The sequence below is a fragment of the Neodiprion lecontei genome, chromosome 1, assembly GCF_021901455.1.
Source record: "Neodiprion lecontei isolate iyNeoLeco1 chromosome 1, iyNeoLeco1.1, whole genome shotgun sequence".
NCBI classification, from domain to species: domain Eukaryota; kingdom Metazoa; phylum Arthropoda; class Insecta; order Hymenoptera; family Diprionidae; genus Neodiprion; species Neodiprion lecontei.
In genome coordinates, this window is record NC_060260.1 from 31,247,963 (window position 1) to 31,267,124 (window position 19,162).

The 19,162-nt window shown below is 41.7% G+C and overlaps 1 protein-coding gene and 3 non-coding genes across 12 annotated transcripts in view; 2 read left to right on the top strand and 2 right to left on the bottom strand.

The window, feature by feature from the left end:
• The window catches only part of LOC107217172 (NAD kinase), a 37,847-nt gene that overhangs the window by 15,887 nt on the left and 2,798 nt on the right, over positions 1–19,162 (bottom strand). The window contains exon 1 of one of the 9 annotated variants that reach the window (XM_046731117.1): positions 18,015–18,036. The exons of 1 other annotated variant lie outside the window; for it this stretch is intronic. Coding sequence is in view for 4 of the 8 variants with exons in the window: in XM_015654562.2 (XP_015510048.1) it covers positions 7,161–7,291 (131 nt within the window). In the remaining 4 variants the exon portion in view is untranslated. Of the gene's footprint in view, positions 1–1,367; positions 1,607–7,160; positions 8,516–13,769; positions 14,565–16,444; positions 16,626–18,014; positions 18,037–19,162 lie in introns of those variants that run through there. 7 more of the 9 variants (XM_046731110.1, XM_046731106.1, XM_015654566.2 and 4 more) reach the window with 7 other exon arrangements.
• On the bottom strand, positions 2,158–2,229 carry Trnae-cuc. The gene has a single exon. It is a non-coding gene; the product is annotated as a tRNA-Glu (tRNA).
• Positions 12,675–12,746, top strand: Trnag-ucc. Its single transcript has one exon. It is a non-coding gene; the product is annotated as a tRNA-Gly (tRNA).
• Positions 13,083–13,153, top strand: Trnag-ccc. Its single transcript has one exon. It is a non-coding gene; the product is annotated as a tRNA-Gly (tRNA).

Consider the following 19,162-nt stretch of genomic DNA (forward strand, 5'->3'; position numbering starts at 1 on the left):
AGCAAGCAAGGAATTCACTCTCACTGTTTTACCACATTTTGCAGTGAATCAAGTCATTCTCTTGCTTGCCAATCGATCATCACCAATTATCCTTTGCCGAAAGCGAAGGACTCTAGTTATCGTACTTTCTAATCACAGTAACGAGGAATTCGTACACATGTACCGCAGAGTGAGAAATCTAGTTCGCGTCATTAACCGCAGCATAGTTCAAAATAATGCTGTTGCTTCGGAATTTATCGCAACCCCTAAATTACACGGTTTCGTTTGTACCCAGATGAATTTAATCTCTACAACAATTAACTTTAATTGAGGCGATTGGTATCTTTTTGCAATAGTTACTAAATGATTAATGTCCGATGTTTGACATACACCTTGAAAAACAGTTTACAAAAAGAATTTGAATAATCTTACACGAAGTGTAATCGATGATACTGTTCGAACAGGTCTTTCAAGTTTATCTCTCAAGTCCGTGCTTAAGTAATAATTCAAGTGAGTTGAAGTGGGGTCAAGTCACTCGAGACCGTATACGAAGTAATTTCGAGCCACTCAAATTGACGTCAAGTTACTCAGAGACGTCTGAAGTCACGAAGCTTGGAGAAAAATATTGCTGCAGTTGTGTAGTTAGTTGCAAGTGTTTGTTAACGAGTATAATATAAACTTATACCGTGGAAATTGGCGCAGGTATGTGGAAGCTGGAACGTACGCGCCTTCACCAGTCTTCAGTGTTTAAAGAGAGCGGCGTCCAATAAAAACAACGCACATGCCGGCGCGGCGTGTAAATTGCCTCGAAATTTCGGGAATACCTTTCTCCTTAATGCAGGATCCAGGTGACCCGAAGTCTCGCTGTGTGGCTCGGTGGTTCTAGTCGGAAACAGGTGTCGGCGTGACTCAAGCACGTGAAAGCACGTAAAATGTATAGCCTGTTAACTCCAAAGTAAGGTGAGCGTCTGTACTCTGCAGGTACGCCGAGCTTTTACGAAGGTCGCGAGGCTTGAACGTCTCCGAAGAAAGAATAAATCGTGCCAATAACTACAGCGGAAGAAGAGGAAATGCCAACACGATATTATTTTACGAGTTACAGGAATTTGATAAAAAAATTCCTCCGATTTTCTCATCTTACTATGTAAATGAGAGTTAAGTTTTCCGAGCCTACGTAATAACCTCTCAAGTAAGTCACTCGGTTTGGAGAAGTCGGGGAACTTCGCAGATCCAGTCAACTCGGCAGAGTTAAAAATAAATTTTCCCAACCTGTATCATCGTCCGAGAGATAGAGAGAGTTGGCCCTGTTCTTAGACAAAGTAGCCGGTCTAGTTGCGGGTCAGAGGGGCCAAATACCCAACGAAAAGGAGAGATTCAATTTTACTCACTGCAGGAGCAGACGACGCGACAGAGTTTGCAGGTTGTCTCCTACCTTAACTCCATCTCTGCGTCATCGACGAGACTGGTACACCTGGACAACGAATCCATTGATTGCAGGCACGTCGTGCGCGCGACGAAACAGGTTGACTATCGGAACGGAGTACGACACTTGTAGCACCTCCCAAGTATCACACTACAGGTTCACCTGCACAATCAGCTCTGTGCATCACTTTTCGACGACACTGTCGTTTCACCGTTAGCGACGCGACGCTTCTGCCGCATCACGGATACTACGAGGCGGTTTGCGTTCCGACGCACCGTAACGTCTGCGCATGTTCCTCAATTATCTTGGGATCAATTCAAGGGACCGTTACAAGGAACGCGGGAGGAAGTTCCCTTATGGAAATTGATCAACCAACTACAATGGAGATAGAGAAACAAATGTGAAGACATTTTTTACACGACTTTTATAAACATTGTCCCTAAAGACTTGACATTTTATGATCGTACAAGTGTTTACCGTTTGTAGGTAATTGCTGGGTGTTAAAATTGTAACTGAAGCGAAACAAAAATAGATCACCGTCTAAGGTTCGCACGGAACACATGTGTGAATTGGCAAGAGTTCTGCATGGTCAGAGAAAGAGTGGCATCGCGTTATACTTTGATTTCTCAGGTACTTGTTTTTGACTAAATCGATGTGGAGCCAGAACAAAATCTTTGAGGTAATAATAACGAGGGATCAAAATCAAGAAATAATTTTAATAATAATAGCAAAGACAGAATTAAGAAAAAAAAAATTTCCGGTACCGGGAATCGAACCCGAGCCTCCTGGGTGAGAGCCAGGTATCCTAGCCACTAGACCATACCGGACGTTACGATGGATACGGGACGTAATGTATAGATTTTGAAAATTAACTAAACGAACAGCGTGACCTTCGACTTTGAATTTTTCAATTACACGAGAACGTAACCCGATGGTGTTTTCTCTTTTTTCTTTTTTTTTTTTGGTATATTTTGCGCTGGTAGTTACTCGTATCAACTAACAAAGAATTGAGAATCTACGGCGGTTGCATCATAAATATTAAAATTTCAAATTAGTTTGCAACAACAGCAACACCAACACCAAAGAACAACCTCAAGACCGGCAATGTATTCGCGAGAAGCAGGCAGAAGAACGCGAAAATATCATCGCAGAAACACGACAACGAGAAGGCGAACAGCGAGTAGAAGTGCCATCAACCCTGAGAGGTAAATATAACTCAATGTGTATGCGCGCATTGAAGTGTAAACAGAGAATTAAGAGAATCGCGAATTATATAAGGCCGGAACTGTCGAGGCAAGTAAATACCCTGCTACGAGACAAGAACGAAGAGATCGAAAACTCGCGTGTGAGGCCGGAGAAGAAACATATATATAGCAAGAACGCTGTATATACGGCCTGCAGGCTCTTGGCGCAAGAGACTGATAAGCGCACCGATACAAAGCCGTTCTGTGTGTATACCCGGAAGAAAATCGATACCCTACAGAGAAAAATCGAACGTGCGAAACAGCTGCGCGAATACGGGACAAATAACACGCGCTTCACAAAAAAATTTAAAAAGGCAAGCCCAGGAGATCAAGGGCTTAAAAATGACGCAGTCTCAGTTTATACGCGCTAGTGAAGAGAGACTAAAATCTCTTCGATGTAAGGAGGAGGTGCAACGTGCGAAAGCCGAGGCACTTGGACTGAGGAGAGAGTTTCGGAATAAACCGTCGAGTGAGACGATCTTTCGGAGCAAAGCGCGCCCTTTCTTCCCTGATGCGACGGTCACGGAAAACTACTTTAAGGGGGCGTATGCGCCACTTCGCGGAAACGAGATTTCACCGAATTTCAACGCGTGGCTAGAACGAATGCAGGAGCACACAGATGCGCATGATTATTCGCAACAACTGGAGCCCGCGGAAATCGAGAGAAAGAAAATCGTATGTGCGATTAAAAAGTCCAAAAAAAAAACGGGGGGAATGGGCCTGAGATCAATAAGAGACCAAACAGAAATTCAGTACGTGAAGAAGAACATCTACCTCCAGCATCACCCGGATATGGGTAACGTCAGAGAGCGATTCCAGAAACTCGCGAAGAAAGGGTGGAGAAGCCCGATCATTGACGCGGAGAGCGTACTGGAAAAATATAGGGTTGAAATACCAGTAAAAGAGGACGATGAGACGGTGAGCGCTTACACAAAAAGATCGGCGAGAGAGGTGTAAAAGGCGCGGCAAGAGAAACTCATGCGTTCATGGACAGCTCGATGCACTACGCGAGAATAGTGGAGCGGGAGAGCGAAAAAAAAAATCAGTTTCCCGGCGCTCTCAGATATCAAGCTCGACGATTTACTATCAGAGCGGTGCTTTAGGCGACAGCGGCTCCGGAATGCAGTTAAAATTCGGTAAAGCGACGATCCTCGCAGAGTACAGCTGGAAAAATCGACGAGTGAAGATATCGGCGGGCGTAAAAGTGCAGACAGATCCGGAACTGTACCATAACAGGCCGGACATCATCGTGATGATTTGCGATGATTTATTGACCCGGTTGTCATAAGGTTCCGTTAAGGGGGGAAACCAGTTTAGACCGATCGAAAAATCTTCTTTTTTTATTGCATGAATCGTTAGTATAACTATTCAAGAATATGTGGTCCAAATTTCAAAGCAAAATTCCCATTAGTTCGAATGCAATGAGCACTTAAGTGACCGCCCGTCGGTGCTGTGAAGAAGCGCACGGTAATTATAACGGAGCGGTCGCCCAGGCCCTTCTTTTCCAGCTACCTGCCTCAATACCGCTGTGCTATCGAATAATAGAATGACGCATATGAGCAAGAAGAGAGATTGCTATATGGTGCTGGAATAGCTGATTAACCGGTGAGCATTTTTTATAATTAATTACTGCCTTGAATTTCTCGTTTTCGCTACATTTTATTTCAAACGCGTTTTTCTCGAAACGACTTTTTCTCGACTAGCGTACATTCTAGCTCGAAAAGTTATTGATCAATCGTTCTGCAATTTGGTGTAAATATTCTTTATTCAATTCCACGTAACATGAACCAAATTCGGGGATTATATTGTTATTAAAAATATATGTTTTTATGCAAGAAAGATGAAAAAATATAGTATAAAAACATGACATTGTGTTCAAACACCTCAAAAACATGCAATTTTCAATTTGTTTGATCAAAATTAGCTTCATATTCTTAGAAAATATGTTTTTAATGAAAAAAAAAAATCCTGATGATTACAGATAAAAATTGCAACGTCAGGGATGTACGCCAGCCAAATGCTCGGATGGCAATCGTCCATGGTCTGCACGCGGTAACTCCACTATTTCCGGCGGAAATCGTTTGAAAAAATTTTAAAGTGTACTTGAAAACATAAATAAAATATCCTCCAAGTTTAAACAATTTGTGATTATTCCTTCCTGGTTAAAAAAAATCATGAAAAACAGCAAAGTTTCGACCTCATAAACCGGTTTCCCCCCTTAAGTCAATAATCGGTTAGAGGTCAATAAAATTATTATAAAACCACAGGCAAAGATTGCAGCCAAAGGAATATAGATCAAAAACGTTTGCTCTATTCTTGATATCGAAGTAGAATCTGACCCCGTATGATTTACATAGTCTTCTCGTGTTTCAGTGCATCCATGCATAGTTCGTACGGCAAGTTACGCCTGGAATAGGTTACATTTAGCACGGAACCGAAGTAAAGAATAAGCCGCTCTGTTATAATCGTTGACCAATCATCAGGCGGACGGATATTCGCAATGGAAAGTACCTAAGGTCATTGTCAGGACAGGAGCATCGCGTGCCTTAATGGTATGGACTCGATATTTTGGAGCGGGAATATTCCACGCATTAATAAGCAACCAGCAGCGCGAGGAGATGTGAGCATGTATAATGTATTATATACATGTATATATGTATATGTAGAGTGGTTAACGCCTGCCTGGTATCATATTGTGTAGACGTCGAGCTTGCCATTCGTCAATTCAAATTCACCCGACAGGATAAATCAATTTGACAGTGATTTATCGCCAGGTCCAAAGTATGGGATCAAAAAAAAACAAAAAAAATTTCCAAACTAGCGATCCACCACTCACAATCAGCAGAATCCAGAATCAAATGTTTGTAAAAAGGAATCGAATGTTTGCGAGTCGATAACTACAGGAGCACGAAATTAGTACAATCGTCATACAATAAGTGCTGCAAACGTGCAATTTTGTGATATTATAAGATGCAGAAATGTTCCTAGTTTGAATTCTTTCAACGGAAATCCAAACAAGTTTCGAGATTTTATGAACTAATTTTGTGAGTATAGGCGAAATATAGTCAAAAGAGAGAGTCACGAGGTTGGCTCTCAGCGAGGGTTTATACTCGCCGCCGGAATTCGAGTCACAAAAGTGGGGTTGAGAGCTTTGGTTGCATGGAAGAGGTTTGAGGCATGCGCGCGCAGCCGCTGCTGCTTGACCCGCCATCTGCCGGATTTGCCGCGCAAATTACGAATGTTCCTGTTTATCGCGAACGCACTTTCATCGGTCATTGTTTACGGTATATGAATTTCATATTAATTCGTACGAACAATTTGATATTAGTACAAATTGTATTATTTAAATTATTCCAATTATCCATCAACAATTTTAGCGCCGGTGAAAAAAATCCTCAAGCCTTCTGGCTCACGGAGTATTGGCAGATAACTACGGATGCCGAAAAACGATAACGAGATTCGCGGTAGCCGTGCAAAACACCGCTACCGGAAACAGAATTAACCAACCAGGCAATTGCACATGGAAAACGCAGGCTGGTCCATTACAGCTATAATGCACCTCTCGGCAGCCAGCAAATGGCTTTCTATAATATACTCTTAACAGTGGTATAGAACTTTCATACATACGACGGCTCTGATAATTATAATTCGCAAATCTTGAGAGTACACTATAAGGCATCGACCATGGGAAGGAAATTTTATCTAAATTCTTACGACCTCGATAGCGATAAGAATGAATAACTCTTTCTTCGCGTTTCACGGTATTTTGCGCACAAATTTTAAATGGAACAACTTTTTGAAACTGCACACAGCAATGTTGTTCAAACAGTTTCACCTTTTTGTTAATATTTTCACAACGTTCTTTAGAGAATAATACATTTCTCGACCGAAACGAAACTGTTTTAGAACAAACTTTCGAACAGACTATATTTATTACGTTACAGTCGTATGACCAAGTGAAATAGACCAGAGACGTCAAGCTGTCTTAATCTACAAATGAATTCAAGTACTGTACGGATTCTCCGCTCTTTGGTGTACTTCCAGGAAATACGGACTCAGCAGGGTTTCGTCTTACACCCACGATATTGTTCGTCTACAACGAGCTTCGAAACTTCGCTCCTATAATTGTTTTCTTCATCTTCCTTGTTCGCTTTTCATTGGATTCCTATACTCTGCAGTACCGGTGAGATACTTTTTGGTGTGATGGATTTAGATGAAGAAAAAATAAATATCGAACAATGATTTTGCATGAGCGTATAAAAGTGGAATAAAAACAAAACCTCGACTTTCTAATAATGACCTTCTTTACTACAATCAAGACCAAGTGAAAATTTCTCAATGTTCGAAGAAAGTCACGCAGGAGTAGGTGTATACCGTTAATTCAATCCTGACACTGAGTGGGAGATAAACCGATCCGAAAGAGTAAAAGGCTTGTCGCGTCAGCAAATCGCAGTCCTTAAATTCTCCAACGCGTGAAGTAAGGTACAAGGATAATATGCGGTTGTGAGACTCACGGCCATGTACCGGATCGCTTCCGGCGTCTGAAGTCACTTCCGTCAGGATCCTCGTCTTCGATAAGCTTAGCACTCCGGTCGAGTAGCTCGCTGACACTTCGGGTTCGCGGCCTCTCTCTCATCCTCTCCATAATCGACTATCACCTCGCACGCAACAGCATCGCTTTGCCGCCGTATCCGACGGAGAAGATCATCGTCATTGTCGTTTTTAATACCGCTGTAGAGAGATTCCCCGTTTCGTTTTACACTCTCTTCAGGCTGTCCGTGTCTGTGAGAGGCGGCGGGGAAAGAGGATAAGATCTTCGCTCTGTACGTTCACCGGATCAAAAGTGAAACTCCCCTCGTCGCCGTGGATCCGGATTGATCCGATCGCTTCGCTTGGTTAGCCGTCGGCAAATCCGATATGAAACTCTTCGTTTAACCGTCGTTGGAATGCCTCGAGTTTCCGCTCGCTATTCGAGAGTCGCTAATACTTATGACCGAACGGCGCACTTTCTTCGGGACCGGACGGTAGGAGGAATCTATTGTGTAAAGTAGGTACAGTTGCACAGTTGATGACCGATCCCGTTGCTCAGAATCGGAGGTGCTCGGTATCATCGGTCAATCAAGACCCGACAATATATCGTAAAATTCGCGCTGACTTCGTCTACTTCCTCCTCTTGAAACTGTGTTGCCCAGCGATCGGCTGATAAGAATACACAACGAACGTTGGAATTCCACGCTCCACATCCGTGGCCTCTTGGCTTTTAAAACTTTCTTTTTTAGCAAGAATTCACTAATTTATTCACTCGTCAATCCCCGATAGAAACGAGCGACGAGAGCTTCGTCAATAGAGACATACGCGCGTTGTTAACAACAGTCCGTAACTCGTCGTCACGTTAAAACGCACCGCTGTATTATTAATTATATGCTTAGCGACTGTCGATGGGTCTCAATTTATAAATATATACATACATGCATAAAAATGTACGTCTCGTATCAGGGTTACGGTACTTCGTAGAGTACAGTGAAACTGTCCGCTGTAGTTACAGACACAAATCCCCGCAATTCAAACCGCGCTGTTTCGCGCGTCAAACGCTATACACGCATAATAATATGTGATCGCGATTCTATACCGCTCGTTTGTTGACCTCGCATACACGCATAGTTACAATATATATATACAGCCCATTAGCACAAGATATCGCGACTTTCGACTAGATCCGTTTCACACGACACGGGCACAGCTGGCGGTTGTATACGTAAAACCGTTAGTTACAAGTTACGCGTTCCACAACGCGTCTCGTTTTCACTCGTCGACGAAACCTCCGACTACGGCTTCAACGAGTTTACTGGCGATGATCGGAGCACCGACTGAAGTCGGGCAACCAGAAGTCGCCCAGTTGCCTTCCCCGGGGGCTCGCTAACCTCCCCCCTCCCCGCCAACCCGATCAGCCTTTCGACGACCGCGTGTCACCGGAGTAGGTATCCATCTCAACCCTTCTCCCATCCTCATCCCCATCCTCCCCCCCCTCTGCCCCGTACACAGCATCGTGCAGATACCGTCACGGATTTGTTCTTCTAATGAAATCGTTAACCGTGCTTCCGAATTTGCGCATTTATTATTTATTATATCTACTTCCGAGCTATGTGCAGAAAATTAGACAGATTCTGAAACGTTCGATATCCCTAGGAATTTTACGACCCACGGTGTTGGATGAGCACCGTTTTCACTACCGGCCAAGCGCTTAGGGCAGAGTAGAAAACAAAAAAGAGTCTGCGCCGGACGGCCGGCGATGCAAACGGTGCTCATCCAACACCGTGGGTCGTAAAATTCCTAGGGATATCGAACGTGTCAGAATCTAGGCGAGTTCTGTAAATATGTATGTATTATACGTGAAATTCGCTGACATACGATATGTATACGGGTAAAAACATGGTACTGAACTTGCTGATCGGACAGAAAACTTGTTCGATATGATCGAAAATCAGTTGATCCGAATGTTAATTTAGTCAATTTAAATGAGGTGTGGCTGAATAAATTAAATGCAGTTGATGTGAATTTTTTTCCTCGTTTTTGGTGGCACGTATACTTATAATAATATAATGAATCGCCGATTCGCACATTCAGGTATTCTATATATTTGCTGTATGTGGGTAGAATAACAATAATGATTATGTACTTTAATCCTACGATATAGCGAGCTGCACGCGTGCAATTGAGAAAAAATTTAACGAATTTATAAGCTTCAACGTTTTCTTGTAGCTGGGCTTAGAGAAAAAAGAATAATTTAGAGCTATTTCTGCATCAAGGCGTTATCGACGGCCGTAAGATCAATTGCAAAAACTGAAAGATCTAGAGAATTGATGCGTTACATAATTCTGAAAAAAGTCAGAGTTGAGAACGACTGTTTGCAATATTTCTTTTTTCATTGGGTAATACGACAGGACGTCACCGAAGGCTAGTCTTGCGTTTCGAACGAATTAGACTTTCAAAATTTTTTCAAAGTACAACGAGCAGTTTATTATTATCATTGCAAACTCGGATGTAACGATTGATCGTATATAATTATACAAGCTATTCAGAAAAAGTTTTTACCTCTATACATTGAAATTCAGTCGAAGCAAAGTTGCTTTTATTAACAAACAAAGAAAAAAAGTAGCACGAAAATCAATTTAAAATTTGCACTTGGAATCCTAATCACGTATACGAGTAATACGGTGGTCATAACGAAAGCTGGATGAACATGGGGTTGGAAAATTTCCCTCAAAATAATCCGCGGGGAGTCTCTAATACTTTTTATTCGCGTTGTTTATACGCGACGGAAACGGAGCTCGAACTTTCGCCGAATGAATTATTGCATGATATCTGTAAAGAAGAAACGTGTACAAACAAGCCTGTGTGTGCGTTTCGGGATTGTGTTTACACGTGCGTGTTAGCAGCGTGTATTTACAAATGTGCCACGTAAGGTTCTCTATGATAAACGAAGGACACCGTGCGATAGACTTTCTCAATTCCATAATACACTGCAGGCTATGCGAGGCCGGCCACCAGGTCGCACACACATTGGCCGTAATAGCGGGAATAACATCCAAAGGCCACGGCGGCGTGACGCTTCTAAAAATTAGTCCGCCGACTGTGAAAATCGATGCTCCGGTTCTTCGGGTCAATTTCCGCTCGAAATCCACGCGCGATAATGCTAATTAATATAATTAATATAACTATAAAAACTACGTGGCGCTAGATTAGCTGGCGTAAAAACCTTCCCTCGCGTCACAAGCTGCGATTGAAATATTGGCGAAAACATTAGGAATGTAATCATGCGTAATATATTTTGTTACACCTGTGAAATTTAGGTCGGATTTGAATGTCGACGCGCTTCGGGCCGGATGCCTCGACTGTGTCGAGCCCCGACATGCACGGAATTGAGCACCGCTGTTACGTTATCTGGAACTTGAAAAGTTACACTCAACACTATGTTACTAACGAACTAGCTAACGATAAGCGTAGACTATTGCTAACAATAAGTGTAAGCCCTCGGCGCCTGCAGCATGCAGGCTTACGCAATGCCTTAGATCGTGAATAACCTATATGTACACGTCATGCACGCATACTGACGATGAAAAGAAGTACGGAGTGCAACGTATATGCATACCGTCGCAAAATCGTGTTTGCGCATTCTAGGGACTCGGAAGAAAGGGTTTCCGGTCGGTTCGGGGGAAACCACAGATGCAATAATTCATTGTCCGCATCAACAATTGCTTCGATTTTTCATAGCCCAGTTGTGATGATACTTCTTCAATACCGATCAATATTTGTCATTCTTCTCCAAATTGCGTGAACACCTTTTTTTAGACTTACAGTGTAATAGAATAACGGAAATTAGTCTGAATGGTATTTTTAAGCCTGCGGACAAGGTTGTTAACGAAAAACTCATTAACTTCTTCTGTGTAGAAGTTATTTCGAAGTTTTAGGGAAGAAAATAGATATAAATTAGTTTCGTTGTTTGTTCCGATAAATTTAAAAACGTACGTGTAATAGACGCACGAGAGAAACATGTAATTTCTCCGATTCCTCGATGATCAATACACGACTTTCTTGGACAAAAGTTTTGCGGCTGAAATCAGCTTGAAAATAACAGGTGAACTTAATAACATCTGCATCGAGTAACAATTTTCCACGATCGGGTCGACACATCTGGACTACTTTTATATCGCAATATACCTAAAAGCTGGGAGAATTGCGTACTAATTGCATTTTAATGACACAAAAAGTCGTGGAACATCGCAAGTCACAATCACGTGGTTCCATTCGGTAATCTAATTTTAATTCGTGACCCGGTTCTACGTACTTCTCTAGCTTCTGCCGAATTCCTATTTTCCAAAACTTGTCATTCTCAGGCACGTTTACTCGTGCTCGTGATTTTAATATAATATTTAATATGTATATAATATGTAATACATCTCACGAGAGAAATTTCCGGTATTTTCAAATTGCATATATTATGCGTTGAATGCGGTATATTACTACAGTTCTGCCACATAATAGAAACTTGAATACCCTTAAAATTCAAATAAATTATTAACGCCACTCACATCAGGGAAGACAAAAGACCGTGAACGTTGATGACTCGTTATTATATACCTATCTTTATTACCGGAAGCTACCTACCTTCAAACAACTCCTACCTACTTTACATGAAGGCACCAAAAGAATAAACTACAATTCTCACCACGAACTTTAATTGCCACAACGAAGCTGTTCGGATGATTTCTAGAGTGAAAGAAACCGATTTTTTGATTATACAATCGGAAGAATTATAGAGTTTTAATTAGTAGTTTTCATAAGTGAAATATTCCTGTGCCGATTCAGGGGATATTCGTAGTTTGAACACTTTCAATTAACTCAAACTGCAATACGTTCACTGGATTAGAGATAAGTTAGATTTAGTCACGTAATTTTCTCGAAATCTTTATTTCACGAAGGATTCTAAGCATACGACTTCGACAGATATTCGTTGTTCAATTTAACATCCAACTCCCGTTTTTTCCCTCTGCAATCCTTAGAAAACTCGGGAACGATTGTCACTCCCGAAAAATTCCAAGTCCTGAACCTTTTTAGCAGGATTTACCGAAAAGTGATTTGAGCCAGGTAAAACTGGATATAAAGTTGAGAATATAGACGGTGATTCGCTGCAGCCGTGAACCGAGATGGACTCTCAACCTCATCTATATTCGTCTATGAGAGAATGAGGTAGTTCATTCTCCGGAGGTGTTGCAGTGCTTGATCATTGTTTTATTTTACTCTTCTACTGATTCTCTCCTTTTTCTCCTATACATAGATCTGAAGTGAGGAGGGCAAACTTTACGTAATGACGACTTGGTCGCTGGTTACTTATACGAAACTCTGCAATGTCATGTAGATAGGCTGAGGACTGGACGACGGGTCTGCTGAATATATCAATCATCGTAACGTTTTTACGTTTTTTCATGTTTATTTGAATAATAAAACGTACTTTCACCAGTCAGACATGTGCGATGGTGGTGTAATGGTCAGCATAGTTGCCTTCCAAGCAGTTGATCCGGGTTCGATTCCCGGCCATCGCACTTAAATTTTTTACATCTTCGACCTAACTCTGGATACGTGCAAACTTGAAAGAAAATATTCTTTTCATTCGAAATGAAATAGATTATAAGCATTAGATAGAAATTTTATTTCAAAGTGAAATATAATTGTTTGATTCGTATATTTATACTTTATACGCAAATACCTCAGATAGTTTATAATGAACAGAATATTTGAACCAAGTGAAATATACGGTGCCAAATTTATACGGTGGAATAAAATTTTCAATGTATTCATGAGGAAATAAATTGAACAGTAAATTTCAATCTTATAGCTTTAAGCAGATATGAAGCCTCAGTACAGTCAACGTACCAAGAGCACTGCTGGTGTAGTGGTATCATGCAAGATTCCCATTCTTGCGACCCGGGTTCGATTCCCGGGCAGTGCAATTTTTTTTTTCTCCTCTCCATAATTTTTCTTACTCAATGTCAGATTCAATGCAATTTTATGTTTTGTATAAAATAAAACGATCAGATGTGATCTTCGAATTGTGTGTCAGTTTCACTCACCACGTCCACTTATTATTAGACACTGAGGGAAAAAAAAGTAAGCAGATATATAAAAAGAAAAATATCTAGGGACGTTCAGGCAAACATATTTAAGCATTCGACGCTAGTTTTTGCTTCACGGCAAAAAGCTAACGGCTAGCCTTTGTCCGAGCCTACGTAAGTCGCCCGGCGTGACATTGGATCGATTTATAATTCAACGACGCCGGGACAAAAAAAAGCGTAGAATCGAATATGAAACGATATGTCGTATGTGTCGGTGTGACAGTTATCGAACGATCGATAATCACGCGAGCCGCGTGAAATTTGACAGAATTTTTTCAAAAACCGAGCTGTGAACTTACAACACGTACGCTACAGAAATCCACAGCCATATTTCAAGGCGCCGGGAAAAATGGTCGTTGTACACAACAATTATAATGCCAGTGTTACACGTCTATGATAGAACGTACACGTAACGCACTTGTGCATGATGAAATAATTTAACGGCTATTGTACCTGATTCCGTTGTTGATAAAGATGGTTCGCGTGCGAAGCACTGCCTTCAAGATGCCCTTCGTGCCCTTCATGACAAGCAACGTTCATTTCTATATACGTTGGTTAGTTACTTCTTACAAAGCTGCGTCCACCATCGCGCGCAAATTATTTCATAGATAACGCGAACTTCTCGATAACCCTTTGATTTATACATACAATATCGACCGCCGTGACACACCTATACGAACAATGCATTGCTACACACATAAGCGTGTGTCATTGACCAGTCACGATGTATGCCCGAACGATTTTTCGCGAACACTCTCAATTTTCGGCTAATTTTTTAAATTTCTTCATCTACTCTTAACAGTTTCGACGATGCGACAATGTACTTAGTTTAGTTTGACTTTGCCTCTGATTACATTTTTAATCGCTTGACTCACGCGACAAACACAATTATATGCCTAACGACGCGCGTGTTTCTTGCTTATCACATCTACTCGTTGAAGGTACGTCAATATTTGTACCGTACGGCTAATCGAACGAAACTGCGCGATTCCGATAGGTCTATCTCAAATGGACATGCCCACAACGAGCCCGATGCCTGCTAGCACCGCAAAGAGACTTTGATCAGTAACTAGGAGAGCGCGGCTTATACTCTGTACAGATAACCAGAAAACAGACGCTGAACATTTATCAATCACAGTTACGTTTATACCACAAGTTATATTAAAATCGGCACGGCACACCCTTGGTAATTAGCACGAAGTCCAAAATTACACATTCACAAGTGACAAGAGTTCTATTAACGAGTAAGTAGTTTCCACTGAACTCCTGAGTCGTTCTTCCATGCTGTATCCTTGATGACAACAACAAGACTTCGACCCCTACAACCGTTATTATACTTTCGCTGCAATCGTATACATGTAATATCCATATAGGTATCATCGGCAATCTGTACCAAGAAATAAACTGGTGGATCTAATCCGTGAACAACTCTAGACGTATGTGACTTTATCGTGGTTGATCGGATACATACATCTATTGTTTGTAATATGCATACTTGCTTATAATGCTTATAATGTGACGTCACAGAGCGTCACAGAGTACCATGGGAATGTTTCGAGCGAACGATTTTAAACTGAAGTTACGTGTCGTCAGCAATAAAACGTAGACCTGAAAAATACAACGGCGAGCCGCACATTGAACTCTGTTGACCCACAGCCTTCTTTAGCTACTATATAATTCAACATTTTTACCTATTCGCTCCAGATTCGCTACCGTCCCTGCTTGTCTCTTTTTTTATCGAATCGACCCAATTGACAATTTTATCAAGTTTCAGTAACTAATGACCACGGAAATCACTGTCACATTATGCAAAAAAGTACCCTCCGAGCGGACATGTAATTTTCGAATTTTTCGTTCGTTTTCATGGACTTTGATTCGGTTGATTACTTGTCTTCAAATCCAATTGTTCGACGGCAAGCCGTGTAGTCAAAATCCAATAATTACCGACGGTATTCCGAATGGAAAGGAATGTACGGGAGTCACTCATATAGGGGGCCAAAACTTCACCAGAATTGCGCCCTGAATAATAGTTCTAGAACTGCTTCAAGACAGACGGTTCTTCCTCTTTATTCGTGATATGGATTTCACCGTTTTGCTGAACATATCGAGGTGGAACTACTTTTGTAGGTTCTGCAAGAGTATATCGAAGAAATTCGTGTTTTTAAACTGACCTTCACACCTGGCAGTGAAAAAACTCCGCTTATTCTGCTAGCGCGATATTAATAGTTGCTACTGTATTGGGCTGATTGTTTTTCAAAAGCCCAAGCTGATCAGACGAGATAAATGAAGAAGGGATAGAGTACATAAATGCGAAAGATCAAAAAGCCGACGGGACGAAATGACGAAAGTCAAATTATGGACAGTTAATAATGTAGAACGACGATAAATACAAAAATTGTCTTTTAGAAAAATGAAAATTGAAACCGCAACAATGTATAAATAAATTGATACCGACATTTTTTTGTTTTTGAGAATGGGCAAGAATACGAAGGGAAAAATATTGAATTACGATTATACCGAACAGTCAAAATGCCGACTTTTCAAACATCAGACTTGTGACAATATAGATTACAACATTTTTTCCCGTGAAATTGAACCTTTTTGCGTACCGTTCGCTGCTGATATTTCAAGTTTCTGGATCACGACGCCTCCGTGCAGTCCACCTCGCTACATTTTCTCCACCTTCACAAGATTAGTTGACGTACACCTCGATTCAAGCGGTTCGTCAAACCGACACAAGATTGTCAGAAGTAACAATAACCGTAGACGCGTAACGCTCATTGGTGTGTTTTGCGGAGGAAAAAAAATCAGTCAGCTGTACATCGACAAGTAGAAGGAAACTTGTAACTGTGTATAATTCATCAGAATACATCGTTGTGAACACACAATAAAAGCTTGTCAATCAGGCGATCAGACTTTGAAGGTGCGGGTATCGTAATGTAACGGGAAAACATGACGAAAGGAAGCTGAATTCCGACAAGCTCATACATGCGGCGAAACGCCATTGCATCTGGCTTGCGTCGAAAACAGCATTCCAAACGCATGTTGCGATCGACGTCCGATTGCCGAATGTCGCAGAGTCCGAAAGAACCTCGTCGGAAGAGAGTCTTAACTGGTTTCGTGCTCACCATACGGAAAGGTCCTCCAACGAATGGAATCCACTGCTGCTTGACGGGGAGAGCGACATCCCGATGCCGAAGGTGCGAAGGTGAGAAGGTGCGAAGGTCTCGACCGCCGCGGAGACGAGGATGAGCGACGAGGAGTGTCCGGTCACCTCGACGTCACTCACTGGGCGAAGTTAACCAGCTCGCGGAACGCAACTGTAATAAACCCCGAGAAAGTGTGTTGACGATTCGATCGTCCCACCCAGCACTTGCCGTATTGCTCGCCTCTCCTCGAGTCTTCGAGGCCGATCGCCGACGGCCACTTCCGCCTAGCTCTCGGAGTGAATTTCGCCTGTCCAGTTATATATCGCGGAGAGGAGAGCCAATTACAACCGGGTGTTATTACGTCACGTGACTCCGCGTCGCTCGTCCCGATTGCACTTCGCGACGATGCACTCTGCGAATTTCCTCGGACTCGCGCGCTGCATAAAAGCCGTCGACGGATACTCGGGGAATTGATTTGACCTGCCACCCTTCTGCGGTTCGATCGTGTCGCCTTTGACGCAAATTATTCACGACATCGTCGGTGACGGTGAAAGACGTGCTTCATATTTATGCGCCAGGCGACGCGGTCTCGACGGATGAGCGTCGCCGAGACCAAGCTTTGGAGTGAAATATTTTGAGTAGTCTGTCACGAAGATAGCTCGAGGTGGTTGGAAATCAGGCCGTGTGCTAGAATTACCTCATCGCCCCGATCCCGACAGTCTTATAGACGAAATGCAACTTTCTAGTTTTTGACCCGCGCACGAAGTTTAATGGTGCTGCAGGTGTAAACCCACGCTCTGGTCGGATCCCCGAGTCTCCTCAGGCGTTCACGGTACCGCATTATGGACATTATTAATTGTCCGGAACTGTAGAAGCTTGGGTGGTTGTCGTTGTCTTGACCCAGCAAGCAATTATACAGCCGTTGCCATTGGCGCAAGTGTGTGCTCGATTGTTCCGAAGGCGGATGTTGGCCACGCGTATGCATGCAGCGCAAAAAGTAGTCGCAGGTAAACACTCGAATACCAGTTGCACGTGAAAGAAGAAATTTTTGTCAAATTATTCGTGCAAAGGTAATTCCGCCGTGCCAATATATGATAACATACCTTCTAAGTGTTCAAATGATTGAAAGTAAAAGTTCACGGAACAAACCGTAACGACTATTGTATATGTTATAAAAAATTATTAAGCAATACGTAACAATGGAGCTAGTTAAAGTACTGGAATCGTGCGAATTAACGGGGATCGAAAAAATATCAACAATTTAGAGAATAAATATTTGACACACCTATATGTTGAATTGTAACGTGCAATTTGAAGAGGCGTAAAAAATGTCAATCGTACTAATTACCAGCGTTGATTAGGCATTCGCTCTACAGCTAATAAGTGATTTAGACAAATTATGAATAGATCGAGACCATCGATTATATAAAAACAATAAATGAAGAAAAAAAAGGGAGAAGTAAAACTAGCTATAACATCAAAAACTGCTTGGGGATAAAATAACATGCAGATGGAGCCAGCTACAAAGTGCAGTCAGAAACTCTTTTACCTTCGTGGCTCCGGCAGCTCGACCGATAAAGCAGTCTGCGATTCGCTTCATGAAAAACGAAAAAGATCATTAGAAACAGGTTGCAAGTTGGCTGAGAAATTATGCTACTGCAGTAATCGATGTAATTTCCAAATTTCGGTATTCCTAAACAATCTTCGTGCAAAAATTCTCTCGGATTCACTCTCCGTTATGAAATAAATGTTCATGTCGTAAAAGATAAGAGAGTATCGAAAGACAAGAAACGTGCATCGTAAGTTCTAATAAATGCTGTAAAATGAGAGAATAAAACACTGGTACCATAAGCGAATGTAACATTTATCTATATTTGTCGGGGACACTGACCTAGTAACGTTTGACTCTAGCAAGAATCTACATTGCCAAAAAAGAAACACCGCGAACAGACTTTTGGAGCTCCATTCACTTCGCATAACAAATAGGTATAAAAAATATTAGCAAGGTAACTGAGCGTTCGGTACTTGTAATTTTGTTGCACGAGATGGTAAACTTATTTCCGTTTATATCGTTGTACTGAACCGAGATAGTTAAATTGCGGTTATAACGAAGCATAAAACGCGGTTGTCTTCAAAGCGTTCAAAGTTTAAAACAATGTCGAGTTACTCGGATGAATGTTATCCGAAGCTGAAAAATTGCTATTCACGAATGCGTGTCAATGCATTTTGGATTCCGTATTCGGTATATTTCGAAAAAAACAACAGAAAACTGTAAAAGCTACGAATGAACGTTACACGCGACATACGTGTCATATAAATATGAATTGAGTAGATTATTTCTTTTCTTCCTTATTTCTCGTCTACAATTATTATAGATGTCAAGCGAAAAGATAAACCGCAAATCGGACATGTACCTTGGTGCAGTGATAAATTGCAACGTTAAACCGCGACAGGTACGATACGATAACTATAGAAGGGGATAAGTCAATTGAGACCGGAACCTTGACTTCGATTCGAGTTCTTCGAAGCTCTTGGGAAGCTGAGATGCAAGTAAGCATACCTGTCCGCGTATCTAGGAATAGATATATATTCCTGCAAGACGATTGTTCATAAACTAGATCGATATCGGCGCTTCTAGCTCGCCAAACACAATCGCGTCTTTGTATACATGTATAATGTACAGTTTCCAGTCAGTCG